The sequence below is a fragment of the Salvelinus alpinus genome, chromosome 8 (assembly GCF_045679555.1).
Source record: "Salvelinus alpinus chromosome 8, SLU_Salpinus.1, whole genome shotgun sequence".
Classification (NCBI taxonomy): Eukaryota; Metazoa; Chordata; class Actinopteri; order Salmoniformes; family Salmonidae; genus Salvelinus; species Salvelinus alpinus.
Window position 1 is genome coordinate 10,976,946 of NC_092093.1, and position 15,000 is coordinate 10,991,945.

At 45.9% G+C, this 15,000-nt stretch overlaps 1 protein-coding gene across 1 annotated transcript in view; it reads right to left on the bottom strand.

The window, feature by feature from the left end:
• LOC139582535 (ryanodine receptor 3-like) overlaps nt 1–15,000 on the bottom strand; it is a 272,990-nt gene that overhangs the window by 166,927 nt on the left and 91,063 nt on the right. The window contains exons 17-20 of the mRNA XM_071412622.1: nt 6,626–6,759; nt 5,825–5,906; nt 5,373–5,532; nt 801–993 (exon numbers count right to left, since the gene is read on the bottom strand). Of these exons, the coding sequence (XP_071268723.1) occupies nt 801–993; nt 5,373–5,532; nt 5,825–5,906; nt 6,626–6,759 (569 nt within the window). The remainder of the gene's footprint in view (nt 1–800; nt 994–5,372; nt 5,533–5,824; nt 5,907–6,625; nt 6,760–15,000) is intronic.

A 15,000-nucleotide genomic window follows, 5' to 3' on the forward strand; every position in this document is an offset into this window, starting at 1 on the left:
TAATATAGAACTAGAGAAATATAAACTAGATAACTGTAGATTTAGATAACTATAGAGCTATAGAACTAGAGAACTATAGAACCAATATAGAACTAGAGAAATATAAACTAGATAACTGTAGATCTAGATAACTATAGAACTATAGAAATAGACAAATATAAACTAGATAACTGTAGATCTAGATAACTATAGAACTACAGATCTAGAGAGCTATAGAACAAGAGAACTAGAGAACTATAGAACTAATATAGAACTAGAGAAATATAGAACTAGAGAAATATAGAACTAGATAACTGTAGATCTAGATAACTATAGAACTATAGAACTAGAGAGCTATAGAACTATATAACTATATAACTATATAAATATAGCTATAGAGCTATAGCCTCTAGAGTCTATTAAACCATTCAGGTTCAGAACATTTTGATTTTCCCATTGCAGGGCCATTTTCTTAAACTAAACTATGTGTGCGTCTCATGCTGTCCCAGCAACATGCAATCCCCACTCTCCAGCCTCCTCATCTTCTCATCACAGTTCCTAATTATCCTCTCCTGACCCTTCACAAATGAATACCGTAACCTAGCTGGACCCTTACTTGACCCCTGCAGAGAATCTGCAAGTGTGTGTGTTCATGTGTGTGTTCGTGTGTGTGTGTGTGTGTGTGTGTGTGTGTGTGTGTGTGTGTGTGTGTGTGTGTGTGTGTGTGTGTGTGTGTGTGTGTGTGTGTGTGTGTGTGTGTGTGTGTGTGTGTGTGTGTGTGTGTGTGTGTGTGTGTGTGTGTGTGTGTGCTGGCCCCTTACTTGACCCCCGCAGAGAAGCTGACTACAGGGAAGAAGAATCCGTCGGTGTTGAAGTCTTCAAACATGCCCTGTACTGGCTGGCCATTGATCCTGAAGGACATGGAGGGAGCGCCCAGGTCCAGACAACAACTCACCACGTCATCACTGTTCAACAAGTGCTGGTTGATCGAGGCTACTGCCCGGGAGATACGGCCTGGGAGGAGAAGACGGAAGAGTGGATGGGAGGAAAGGGTGAGGAGAGGAGGGGAGAAGAGAAGAGAGGAGAGGAGAAGAGAGGAGGGAGGGGAGAAGAGAGGAGAGGAGAAGAGAGGAGAGGAGAAGAGAGGAGGGGAGAAGAGAGGAGAGGAGAAGAGAGGAGAGGAGAGGAGAAGAGAGGAGGGGAGAAGAGAAGAGAGGAGAAGAGAGGAGGGGAGAAGAGAGGAGAGGAGAAGAGAGGAGAGGAGAAGAGAGGAGAGGAGAAGAGAGGAGGGGAGAAGAGAAGAGAGGAGAAGAGAGGAGGGGAGAAGAGAGGAGGGGAGAAGAGAGGAGAGGAGAAAAGAAGAGAAGTCACGCCTTCAATGTCATGGAGGGCAGACTCAGTCTGGGGCCTCTTCAGAGGGGGAGCAGGGGCAGTGTAAGGTGTAGAATGTATATAAACCAATAATATATACAAACCCTCTGTGCTGAAGCTATTTATTGGCCATTGAGAAGCTTTGAAGTCACCGGTCGGTCATATTTGTACTCCCACGAAGGAGCAGTCCTCCAGGAATGAATGAAGTCTACAGTATTTACATTAAATGTTTCCAGGACAAAATGTATTTAAGTATTTTGTTGTTGTAGTGGGGATAGTAACATTAGGGGGACATTAGTAATCTCTATACTTTAGGGAATTCTTTAAATATTTAAAAATATATATACAGTATGTGCATGTTTAGCTCACATAATATAATTTAAAAGTATGCATTAAAGTGTGTATAATATATTGAACAAAACTATAAACACAACATGTAAAGTGTTGGTCCCATGTTTTATAGCTGAAATAAAAGATCCCAGAAATGTTCCATACACACAAAAAGCTTATTTCTCTACAATTTTGTGCACAAATTTGTTTACATCCCTGTTAGTGAGCATTTCTCCTTTGCCAAGATAATCCATCCACCTGATAGGTGTGACATATCAAGAAGCTGATTAAACAGCATGATCATTACACAGGTGCACCATGTGCTGGTGACAATAAAAGGCCACTCTAAAAGGTACCATTGTGTCACAACACAATCACACAGATGTCTCCGGGTTTGAAGGAGCATGCAATTGGCATGCTGACTTCAGGAATGTCCATCAGAGCTGTTGCCAGAGTCCACCGGCCTCTCACCTGCAGACCACGTGTAACCACGCCAGCCCAGGACCTTTGGCTTCTTCACCTGCGGGATCGTCTGAGACCAGCCACTCAGACAGCTGTTAAAACTCAGGAGTATTTCTGTCTGTACAAAATACCTTTTGTGGGGAAAAACTAATTCTGATTGGCTGGGCATGGCTCCCTAGTGGGTGGGCCTATGCCCTCCCAGACCCACCAATGGCTGCGCCCCTGCCCAGTCATGTGAAATCCATAGTTTATAACCTAATTCATTTATTTCAATTGATTGATTTCCTTATATGAACTCTAACTCAGTAAAATCATTGAAATTGTTGCATGTTGAGTTTATATTTTTGTTCAGTATAGAATAAATGACTGTAGACATTAGTACATGCATTTCTATAGCCTCTAAAATATGTTTTGCAATGGTGGGGGAGTGCTAAGATGGAGGAAAGTCGCTCTGGATAAGAGCGTCTGCTAAATGACTTAAATGTAAATGTAAATGGGTGGCGTGAACACAGCGCCCACTATCAGTCATCTAGTGTATCTTTAAATCACTGGGAGAAACTAACAGCCTGGGGCTGTTTAGACGGGGGAGGGGGAGGGGGAGGGGGGGGGGGGGGCAGGAAGGCGGATGAGTGATGGTTGGTCGACGGGGGGCAGGGTGGCGGATGAGGGATGGTTGGTCGACGGGGGGCAGGGTGGCGGATGAGGGATGGTTGGTCGACGGGGGGCAGGGTGGTGGATGAGGGATGGTTGGTTGAGGGTGAGATTTTATTGTACTGTTATTTTTTCTTTGCTCTTGACCACAGAATGATGACCTCAGGATTTCCCTGCCCAACTCCCAAAATAGCAGCGGAATTTCACATCACGAGGGCAGTCAACGAGTCCTGTTATATAAGCTACAACTTGTCTCTCTGCCCTTGACATTCAAATCCAAACTGTAAAACACACATTTCAGGACTTAACTCCCAAATTACATTATAAGGCAGAGAAGGAACTGTCAGGGTCACATCAGGACAGGTAGAACCTCAGAGAGCATACCTGACCACAGGTAGAGTCATGCAGAACCTCAGAGAGCATACCTGACCACAGGTAGAGTCACGCAGAACCCCAGAGAGCTTACCTGACCACAGGTAGAGTCAGAACCTCAGAGAGCTTACCTGACCACAGGTAGAGTCATGCAGAACCTCAGAGAGCATACCTGACCACAGGTAGAGTCATGCAGAACCCCAGAGAGCTTACCTGACCACAGGTAGAGTCAGAACTTCAGAGAGCTTACCTGACCACAGGTAGAGTCATGCAGAACCTCAGAGAGCTTACCTGACCACAGGTAGAGTCATGCAGAACCTCAGAGAGCTTACCTGAACACAGGTAGAGTCATGCAGAACCCCAGAGAGCTTACCTGAACACAGGTAGAGTCATGCAGAACCTCAGAGAGCTTACCTGACCACAGGTAGAGTCAGAACCTCAGAGAGCTTACCCAAACACAGGTAGAGTCATGCAGAACCTCAGAGAGCTTACATGAACACAGGTAGAGTCATGCAGAACCCCAGAGAGCTTACCTGACCACAGGTAGAGTCAGAACCTCAGAGAGCTTACCTGACCACAGGTAGAGTCATGCAGAACCCCAGAGAGCTTACCTGACCACAGGTAGAGTCAGAACCTCAGAGAGCTTACCTGAACACAGGTAGAGTCATGCAGAACCTCATAGAGCTTACCTGACCTCAGGTAGAGTCATGCAGAACCCCAGAGAGCTTACCTGACCACAGGTAGAGTCAGAACCTCAGAGAGCTTACCTGAACACAGGTAGAGTCATGCAGAACCTCAGAGAGCTTACCCGACCACAGGTAGAGTCAGAACCTCAGAGAGCTTACCTGAACACAGGTAGAGTCATGCAGAACCCCAGAGAGCTTACCTGACCACAGGTATAGTCATGCAGAACCCCAGAGAGCTTACCTGACCACAGGTAGAGTCATGCAGAACCCCAGAGAGCTTACCTGACCACAGGTAGAGTCATGCAGAACCCCAGAGAGCTTACCTGACCACAGGTAGAGTCATGTAGAACCTCAGAGAGCATACCTGACCACAGGTAGAGTCAGAACCTCAGAGATCTTACCTGAACACAGGTAGAGTCAGAACCTCAGAGAGCTTACCTGACCACAGGTAGAGTCATGCAGAACCCCAGAGAGCTTACCTGAACACAGGTAGAGTCATGCAGAACCTCAGAGAGCTTACCTGACCACAGGTAGAGTCATGCAGAACCCCAGAGAGCTTACCTGAACACAGGTAGAGCCATGCAGAACCCCAGAGAGCTTACCTGACCACAGGTAGAGTCATGCAGAACCTCAGAGAGCTTACCTGACCACAGGTAGAGTCATGCAGAACCTCAGAGAGCTTACCTGACCACAGGTAGAGTCATGCAGAACCTCAGAGAGCTTACCTGAACACAGGTAGAGTCATGCAGAACCCCAGAGAGCTTACCTGAACACAGGTAGAGTCATGCAGAACCCCAGAGAGCTTACCTGACCACAGGTAGAGTCAGAACCTCAGAGAGCTTACCTGACCACAGGTAGAGTCATGCAGAACCCCAGAGAGCTTACCTGACCACAGGTAGAGTCAGAACCTCAGAGAGCTTACCTGAACACAGGTAGAGTCATGCAGAACCTCATAGAGCTTACCTGACCACAGGTAGAGTCATGCAGAACCCCAGAGAGCTTACCTGACCACAGGTAGAGTCAGAACCTCAGAGAGCTTACCTGAACACGGGTAGAGTCATGCAGAACCTCAGAGAGCTTACCCGACCACAGGTAGAGTCAGAACCTCAGAGAGTTTACCTGAACACAGGTAGAGTCATGCAGAACCCCAGAGAGCTTACCTGACCACAGGTATAGTCATGCAGAACCCCAGAGAGCTTACCTGACCACAGGTAGAGTCATGCAGAACCCCAGAGAGCTTACCTGACCACAGGTAGAGTCATGCAGAACCCCAGAGAGCTTACCTGACCACAGGTAGAGTCATGTAGAACCTCAGAGAGCATACCTGACCACAGGTAGAGTCAGAACCTCAGAGATCTTACCTGAACACAGGTAGAGTCAGAACCTCAGAGAGCTTACCTGACCACAGGTAGAGTCATGCAGAACCCCAGAGAGCTTACCTGAACACAGGTAGAGTCATGCAGAACCCCAGAGAGCTTACCTGAACACAGGTAGAGCCATGCAGAACCCCAGAGAGCTTACCTGACCACAGGTAGAGTCCGTCAAAGCTGTATGAGTAAAGGTCGTCACCCACTCCGTTGCCCCCCCATCCCTCTCCACCCCCCGGGTAGGGGGCATAACCCTTAGTGGAGGCCCAGCCCACACGCAGGTGGGATGGCTCGCTGGTCACATAGTGTTCCACCTGAGAGAGAGAGAGAGAGAGAGAGAGAGAGAGAGAGAGAGAGAGAGAGAGAGAGAGAGAGAGAGAGAGAGAGAGAGAGAGAGAGAGAGAGAGAGAGAGAGAGAGGGGGAAAGAGGGAGAGGGAAAGAGAGGGAGAGAGAGAGAGACAAGGCATTATACGTGTGGTAGCAAAGAGCTGAATTGCAAGTAGAACTTACATTTAAAAAAATAAAAATGGTCAATAATGTTCCTACACAATAAACAAAACACATAAGCAATGAAATAGATGAAAGTGAGAAAAGCCCATGTTCACCTGGTCGATCATCAACTCAAAGTACCACTTCTTATACTGGGCAGAACCCTCCGCCACTCCTAGGAAGATGTTAGGTCTCATACTGGATCCAGATCCAGATGAAGACAGAAAGATGAGAAAACAGTCAGAGATTGTGGCTTTAAGTAACGTGTGCTGCAGTACAGAAAGACAGACAGATAAATTATACATTATTCATATGTCTATTCCATGTTCTTTTACATTGCAGTCATAAAAGCTGTGTTGAGTTTGTATTAAATCACACTGAGTTACATGTACAGTAGTAAATCAAGAGTGAATGTATGTCTTATGTAATTACCCAGCCCGTAACAACTTGCTAATTGCCTGCTGTTAGGGAGCACATTCATTTATGTATGTTGTTTTTTAACCCAATGAGTCCCACCATCGCGCCTGCATGATTTAGGCTACAAACTGTGTTTGAACTACAGCCTGCTATACCGTCAATAAAACTCATGAATTCAACTGTTTATGTCAAATTGCTATGTGTTCTACTTGTAGCCCTGGTTGTAGCCCCCCCCCAATAAAATATTATCTAAAGCACTTCATTGTGAGACTAAATATAAAGGCTGGACATGTAGACAAAGGAAAGTCTGATAAATAAAAAGCCAATTTTTGCTGGGGCCTCGGGACTGATAGGGTTAACAAGGATATGTTGCAGGGAACACCATAGAATGACAATGATTACACCATAGAATTAGACTGAATACACCATAGAATTAGAATGGTAGTAGTTCTAATTCTATGGCGCATGGTTACCATGGGGCACTTCCTACTTCCTGTTACCTCTGAACGTCATTGACCAATCGTGTCTGGAGGAGCAGGTCTCTCTTCGGAAGCAGGTGATCACAGATGAGGTTCTGATTGGCTCTCACTGCCACCCCGTTACACACACAGAGAGAGCACAGGACGTCCAGGATCTAGGGAACGAGGGGGGGAGAGAGACAGGGAAAGAGAGAGAAAGAGAGATGGAAAGAGAGAGGGAAAGAGAGATGGGGAAATGGAAATAAGAAAATAAGGATCGAGGGAGATCGAGAGACAGGGAACAAGAGAGACGTATAAGAAATGGATTATACTATCCTCATTCCTTTCAAGTTTTCATTTTGGCAGCTGTTTTAGATTCATTTTTTGTTTTAGTCCTTTGTCTAAAATATCTTTAATTATTAGTCACATTTTAGTAATTTAATCCTTAGTTTTAGTTATTATCAGTCGACTACAAATCTGGACAATTTTTGTCTAGTTTTAGTCACAGTCAACCTATTCCTATTTTAGTCAATGCTATTTCCATTAAATAATTCATATTTAGGATACCTCTAAATTCCATCATGTGCATATTCAGACTTGTCCAACTAGGCCTTCTAGTATACTTACCATCCTATTAGCTGGCTATTGTGCCATAGTCATTATTAACCATACTACCAACAGAGAAGGTAGAGAAAGCAAGATATTATGGAGGAAGTGGCGGGCTCACACAGGAAAAGCATGCTCATGCGAGTGAGGAAACGCCCATTTACACAGACAGGATCCTTGACAGTTTTATTCAATGGTAAACGGCCTGAAGAAAACCATCTTATGTATCCACCATCAAAGCAAAAACTGGCAATATGAACATTATTGTTTCTTAACAGAATTGAAGCTAGTTACAGTGTAGAAGTGCCCTGCCTGCGCATCAGTTCAAAAGATGAAGACGATTGAAGTGACCACCCGGGAGTTATCTCTCTATCTCTATCTCTCTAATTCTCTCTCTCTATCTCTCTATCTCTATCTCTCTAATTCTCTCTCTCTATCTCTCTAACTCTCTATCTCTCTCTCTCTAACTTTCTCGTTCTCTCTCTCTCTCTCTCTCGTTTTTTCTTTCTCTCTCAATTCAAAGGGCTTTATTGGCATGGGAAACATATGTTTACATTGCTCTGTCTGTCCTATGTGTGTCACACTCCTCAATAGAGCTTCACACGGACAGACAGAAGGCGACGATCCTTCGGTTTTGTCTCTGTGTAACAATAGCACGTCACTTAGCAACCAAGTCAATTATGCTAATAACCCATAGAGGGGCATGCATGGCCCGTGTCTTTATTGGTTGTTAAAAGCTTAAAGGATTCCTGTGCTGTGCCATGTCATGGTATGGATCAACACCTGCTGTTTACAGGACTGGGGTTGCACGCCAAATAGCACCTGGTCAAAAGTAGTGCACTACAGAGGGAATAGGGAGAGATTTGGGACGTATTCTGGCTCTGCATGTTGCATGTCCAACTACCCAGTTAACCCAGTCGGGCTGGTTAACACTGCATGTAAAGCACATATTAGGAAGGTTGATATGCAGCATGAGGCTCTTGTCAACGCCACCATGACAGCTGTGATAGCCACAGATCTGCATACACTGTTGGGCACTGATTTTACATACAGTCGTGGCCAAAAGTTTTGAGAATGATAAAAATATACATTTTCACAAAGTCTGCTGCCTCAGTTTGTATGATGGCAATCCCCCAAAAAAACATTTCCACTGCATTTCAGCCCTGCCACAAAAGGACCAGCTGACATCATGTCAGTAATTCTCTCGTTAACACAGGTGTGAGTGTTGACGAGGACAAGGATGGAGATCACTCTGTCATGCTGATTGAGTTCAAATTACAGACTGGGAGCTTCAAAAGGAGGGTGGTGCTTGGAATCATTGTTATTCCTCTGCCAACCATGGTTACCTGCAAGGAAACACGTGATGTCATCATTGCTTTGCACAAAAAGGGCTTCACAGGCAAGGATATTGCTGCCAGTAAGATTGCACCTAAATCAACCATTTATCGGATCATCAAGAACTTCAAGGAGAGCGGTTAAATTGTTGTGAAGAAGGCTTCAGGACGCCCAAGAAAGTCCAGCAAGCGCCAGGACCGTCTCCTAAAGTTGATTCAGCTGCGGGATCGGGGCACCACCAGTACAGAGCTTGCTCAGGAATGGCAGCAGGCAGGTGGGAGTGCATCTGCACGCACATTGAGGCAAAGACTTTTGGAGAATGGGCTGGTGTCAAGAAGGGCAGCAAAGAAGTCACTTCTCTCCAGGAAAAACATCAGGGACAGACTGATATTCTGCAAAAGGTACAGGGATTGGACTGCTGGGTACTGGGGTAAAGTCATTTTCTCTGATGAATCCCCTTTCCGATTGTTTGGGGCATCCGGAGAAAAGCTTGTCCGGAGAAGACAAGGTGAACGCTACCATCAGTCCTGTGTCATGCCAACAGTAAAGCATCCTGAAACCATTCATGTGTGGGGTTGCTTCTCAGCCAAGGGAGTGGGCTCACTCACAATATTGCCTAAGAACACAGCCGTGAATAAAGAATGGTACCAACACATCCTCCGAGAGCAACTACTCCCAACCATGAAAGGGACAGTTTGGTGATGAACAATTCCTTTTCCAGCATGATGGAGCACCTTGCCATAAGGCAAAAGTGATAACTAAGTGGCTCGGGGAACAAAACATCGATATTTTGTGTCCATGGCCAGGAAACTCCCCAGACCTTAATCCCATTGAGAACTTGTTGTCAATCCTCAATAGGTGGGTGGACAAACAAAAACCCACAAGTTCTGACAAACTCCAAGCATTGATTATGCAAGAATGGGCCGCCATCAGTCAGGATGTGGCCCAGAAGTTAATTGACAGCATGCCAGGGCGGATTGCAGAGGTCTTGAAAAAGAAGGGTCAACACTGCAAATAATGACTCTTTGCATCAACTTCATGTAATTGTCAATAAAAGCCTTTGACACTTATGAAATGCTTGTAATTATACGTCAGTATTCCATAGTAACATCTGACAAAAATATCTAAAGACACTGAAGCAGCAAACTTTGTGGAAATTCATATTTTTGTAATTCTCAAAACTTTTGGCCACGACTGTACATTGTCTGGGTGTTGCATTATTTTGAGGGGGGACAATCACTTTCCAGATTAAACTTGATATGGTTAGAAGTTTTATGAATTGGTAGTACTGTTTAACCTCTGTCTAAGCCATGACATGTTAACCATCTCCTCTGGGTTAACCATCTCCTCTGGGTTAACCATCTCCTCTGGGTTAACTATCTCCTCTGGGTTAACTATCTCCTCTGGGTTAACCATCTCCTCTGGGTTAACTATCTCCTCTGGGTTAACTATCTCCTCTGGGTTAACCATCTCCTCCGGGTTAACTATCTCCTCCGGTTAACTATCTCCTCTGGGTTAACTATCTCCTCTGGGTTAACTATCTCCTCTGGGTTAACCATCTCCTCTGGGTTAACTATCTCCTCTGGGTTAACTATCTCCTCTGGGTTAACCATCTCCTTCGGGTTAACCATCTCCTTCGGGTTAACTATCTCCTCTGGGTTAACTATCTCCTCTGGGTTAACTATCTCCTCTGGGTTAACCATCTCCTCTGGGTTAACCATCTCCTCCGGGTTAACCATCTCCTCTGGGTTAACCATCTCCTCCGGGTTAACCATCTCCTCCGGGTTAACCATCTCCTCTGGGTTAACTATCTCCTCCGGGTTAACTATCTCCTCTGGGTTAACTATCTCCTCTGGGTTAACCATCTCCTCCGGGTTAACTATCTCCTCTGGGTTAACCATCTCCTCCGGGTTAACCATCTCCTCTGGGTTAACTATCTCCTCTGGGTTAACTATCTCCTCTGGGTTAACCATCTCCTCTGGGTTAACCATCTCCTCCGGTTAACTATCTCCTCTGGGTTAACCATCTCCTCCGGGTTAACCATCTCCTCTGGGTTAACTATCTCCTCTGGGTTAACCATCTCCTCTGGGTTAACTATCTCCTCTGGGTTAACTATCTCCTCCGGTTAACCATCTCCTCCGGGTTAACCATCTCCTCTGGGTTAACTATCTCCTCTGGGTTAACCATCTCCTCTGGGTTAACTATCTCCTCCGGTTAACCATCTCCTCTTGGTTAACTATCTCCTCTGGGTTAACTATCTCCTCCGGGTTAACTATCTCCTCCGGTTAACCATCTCCTCTGGGTTAACTATCTCCTCCGGTTAACTATCTCCTCCGGGTTAACTATCTCCTCTGGGTTAACTATCTCCTCTGGGTTAACTATCTCCTCTGGGTTAACTATCTCCTCCGGTTAACTATCTCCTCCGGGTTAACCATCTCCTCTGGTTAACTATCTCCTCTGGGTTAACTATCTCCTCCGGTTAACTATCTCCTCCGGGTTAACTATCTCCTCTGGGTTAACTATCTCCTCCGGTTAACTATCTCCTCTGGGTTAACCATCTCCTCCGGGTTAACTATCTCCTCCGGTTAACTATCTCCTCTGGGTTAACTATCTCCTCTGGGTTAACTATCTCCTCCGGTTAACTATCTCCTCCGGGTTAACTATCTCCTCTGGGTTAACTATCTCCTCCGGTTAACTATCTCCTCTGGGTTAACTATCTCCTCTGGGTTAACCATCTCCTCTGGGTTAACTATCTCCTCTGGGTTAACTATCTCCTCTGGGTTAACTATCTCCTCTGGTTAACCATCTCCTCTGGGTTAACTATCTCCTCCAGTTAACTATCTCCTCCGGTTAACTATCTCCTCTGGGTTAACCATCTCCTCCGGGTTAACCATCTCCTCCGGGTTAACCATCTCCTCCAGTTAACTATCTCCTCCGGGTTAACTATCTCCTCTGGGTTAACTATCTCCTCTGGGTTAACTATCTCCTCTGGTTAACCATCTCCTCTGGGTTAACTATCTCCTCTGGGTTAACCATCTCCTCCGGGTTAACTATCTCCTCCGGGTTAACCATCTCCTCTGGTTAACTATCTCCTCCGGGTTAACCATCTCCTCCGGGTTAGCCATCTCCTCTGGGTTAACTATCTCCTCCGGGTTAACTATCTCCTCTGGGTTAACCATCTCCTCTGGGTTAACTATCTCCTCCGGTTAACCATCTCCTCTGGGTTAACTATCTCCTCTGGGTTAACTATCTCCTCCGGGTTAACTATCTCCTCCGGTTAACCATCTCCTCCGGGTTAACCATCTCCTCCGGGTTAACTCTCTCCTCCGGGTTAACCATCTCCTCCGGGTTAACTCTCTCCTCCGGGTTAACCATCTCCTCCGGGTTAACTCTCTCCTCCGAGTTAACCATCTCCTCCGGGTTAACCATCTCCTCCGGGTTAACTCTCTCCTCCGGGTTAACTATCTCCTCCGGGTTAACTATCTCCTCCGGGTTAACTCTCTCCTCCGGGTTAACCATCTCCTCCGGGTTAACTATCTCCTCTGGGTTAACCATCTCCTCCGGGTTAACTATCTCCTCCGGGTTAACCATCTCCTCCGGGTTAACTATCTCCTCTGGGTTAACCATCTCCTCCGGGTTAACCATCTCCTCTGGGTTAACCATCTCCTCTGGGTTAACCATCTCCTCCGGGTTAACCATCTCCTCTGGGTTAACTATCTCCTCTGGGTTAACTATCTCCTCTGGGTTAACCATCTCCTCTGGGTTAACCATCTCCTCTGGGTTAACTATCTCCTCCGGTTAACTATCTCCTCTGGGTTAACTATCTCCTCTGGGTTAACCATCTCCTCTGGGTTAACCATCTCCTCTGGGTTAACTATCTCCTCCGGTTAACTATCTCCTCTGGGTTAACTATCTCCTCCGAGTTAACTCTCTCCTCCGGGTTAACTCTCTCCTCCGGGTTAACCATCTCCTCCGGGTTAACTCTCTCCTCCGAGTTAACCATCTCCTCCGGGTTAACTCTCTCCTCCGGGTTAACTATCTCCTCCGGGTTAACTATCTCCTCCGGGTTAACTCTCTCCTCCGGGTTAACTCTCTCCTCCGGGTTAACCATCTCCTCCGGGTTAACTCTCTCCTCCGAGTTAACCATCTCCTCCGGGTTAACTATCTCCTCCGGGTTAACTATCTCCTCCGGGTTAACTCTCTCCTCCGGGTTAACTCTCTCCTCCGGGTTAACTCTCTCCTCCGGGTTAACTCTCTCCTCCGACTTAACTATCTCCTCCGGGTTAACCATCTCCTCCGGGTTAACTATCTCCTCCGGGTTAACTATCTCCTCCGGGTTAACCATCTCCTCCGGGTTAACTATCTCCTCCGGGTTAACTATCTCCTCCGGGTTAACAATCTCCTCCGGGTTAACTATCTCCTCTGGGTTAACCACCTCCTCCGGGTTAACCATCTCCTCCGGGTTAACTATCTCCTCTGGGTTAACTATCTCCTCCGGGTTAACTATCTCCTCCGGGTTAACCATCTCCTCCGGGTTAACCATCTCCTCCGGGTTAACCATCTCCTCCGGGTTAACTATCTCCTCTGGGTTAACTATCTCCTCCGGGTTAACTATCTCCTCTGGGTTAACTATCTCCTCTGGGTTAACTATCTCCTCCAGTTAACCATCTCCTCCGGGTTAACTATCTCCTCTGGGTTAACCATCTCCTCTGGGTTAACCATCTCCTCCAGTTAACTATCTCCTCTGGGTTAACTATCTCCTCTGGGTTAACTATCTCCTCCGGGTTAACTATCTCCTCCGGGTTAACCATCTCCTCCGGGTTAACCATCTCCTCCGGGTTAACCATCTCCTCCGGGTTAACTATCTCCTCTGGGTTAACTATCTCCTCCGGGTTAACTATCTCCTCTGGTTAACCATCTCCTCCGGGTTAACCATCTCCTCCGGGTTAACTATCTCCTCCGGGTTAACTATCTCCTCCGGTTAACTATCTCCTCCGGGTTAACTATCTCCTCTGGTTAACCATCTCCTCCGGGTTAACCATCTCCTCCGGGTTAACTATCTCCTCTGGGTTAACCATCTCCTCTGGGTTAACTATCTCCTCCGGGTTAACTATCTCCTCTGGTTTAACTATCTCCTCTGGGTTAACCATCTCCTCTGGGTTAACTATCTCCTCCGGGTTAACTATCTCCTCTGGTTTAACTATCTCCTCCGGGTTAACTATCTCCTCTGGTTTAACTATCTCCTCTGGGTTAACCATCTCCTCTGGGTTAACTATCTCCTCTGGGTTAACTATCTCCTCCGGGTTAACTATCTCCTCTGGGTTAACTATCTCCTCTGGGTTAACTATCTCCTCTGGGTTAACTATCTCCTCTGGGTTAACTATCTCCTCTGGGTTAACCATCTCCTCTGGGTTAACTATCTCCTCCGGGTTAACTATCTCCTCCGGTTAACTATCTCCTCCGGTTAACTATCTCCTCCGGGTTAACTATCTCCTCCGGTTAACTATCTCCTCCGGGTTAACCATCTCCTCCGGGTTAACTATCTCCTCTGGGTTAACTATCTCCTCCGGTTAACTATATCCTCTGGTTAACCATCTCCTCCGGTTAACCATCTCCTCTGGGTTAACTATCTCCTCTGGGTTAACCATCTCCTCTGGGTTAACCATCTCCTCTGGGTTAACTATCTCCTCTGGGTTAACCATCTCCTCTGGGTTAACTATCTCCTCTGGTTATAGGGATGACAGCCCAAAGCACTGCTGCTCATACTGCAGATGTTTGGCTCATGCTTGCCTCTCTCTCAGAAAGCATTACACTAGCATTGTTTACAGCATGATATTGTCATTCTGCAGGTATTATGTGTACATGCTGCTGTTGTTGAGTTTCATTTAGAACCTTCAGAATGAGTGTATTAGAACCTTCAGAATGAGTGTATTAGAACCTTCAGAATGAGTGTATCGGAACCTTCAGAATGAGTGTATTAGAACCTTCAGAATGAGTGTATTAGAACCTTCAGAATGAGTGTATTAGAACCTTCAGAATGAGTGTATTAGAACCTTCAGAATGAGTGTATCGGAACCTTCAGAATGAGTGTATTAGAACCTTCAGAATGAGTGTATTAGAACCTTCAGAATGAGTGTATCGGAACCTTCAGAATGAGTGTATTAGAACCTTCAGAATGAGTGTATTAGAACCTTCAGAATGAGTGTATTAGAACCTTCAGAATGAGTGTATTAGAACCTTCATAATGAGTGTATTAGAACCTTCAGAATGAGTGTATTAGAACCTTCAGAATGAGTGTATTAGAACCTTCAGAATGAGTGTATCGGAACCTTCAGAATGAGTGTATTAGAACCTTCAGAATGAGTGTATTAGAATCTTCAGAATGAGTGTATTAGAACCTTCAGAATGAGTGTATTAGAACCTTCAGAATGAGTGTATTAGAACCTTCAGAATGAGTGTATTAGAACCTTCAGAAT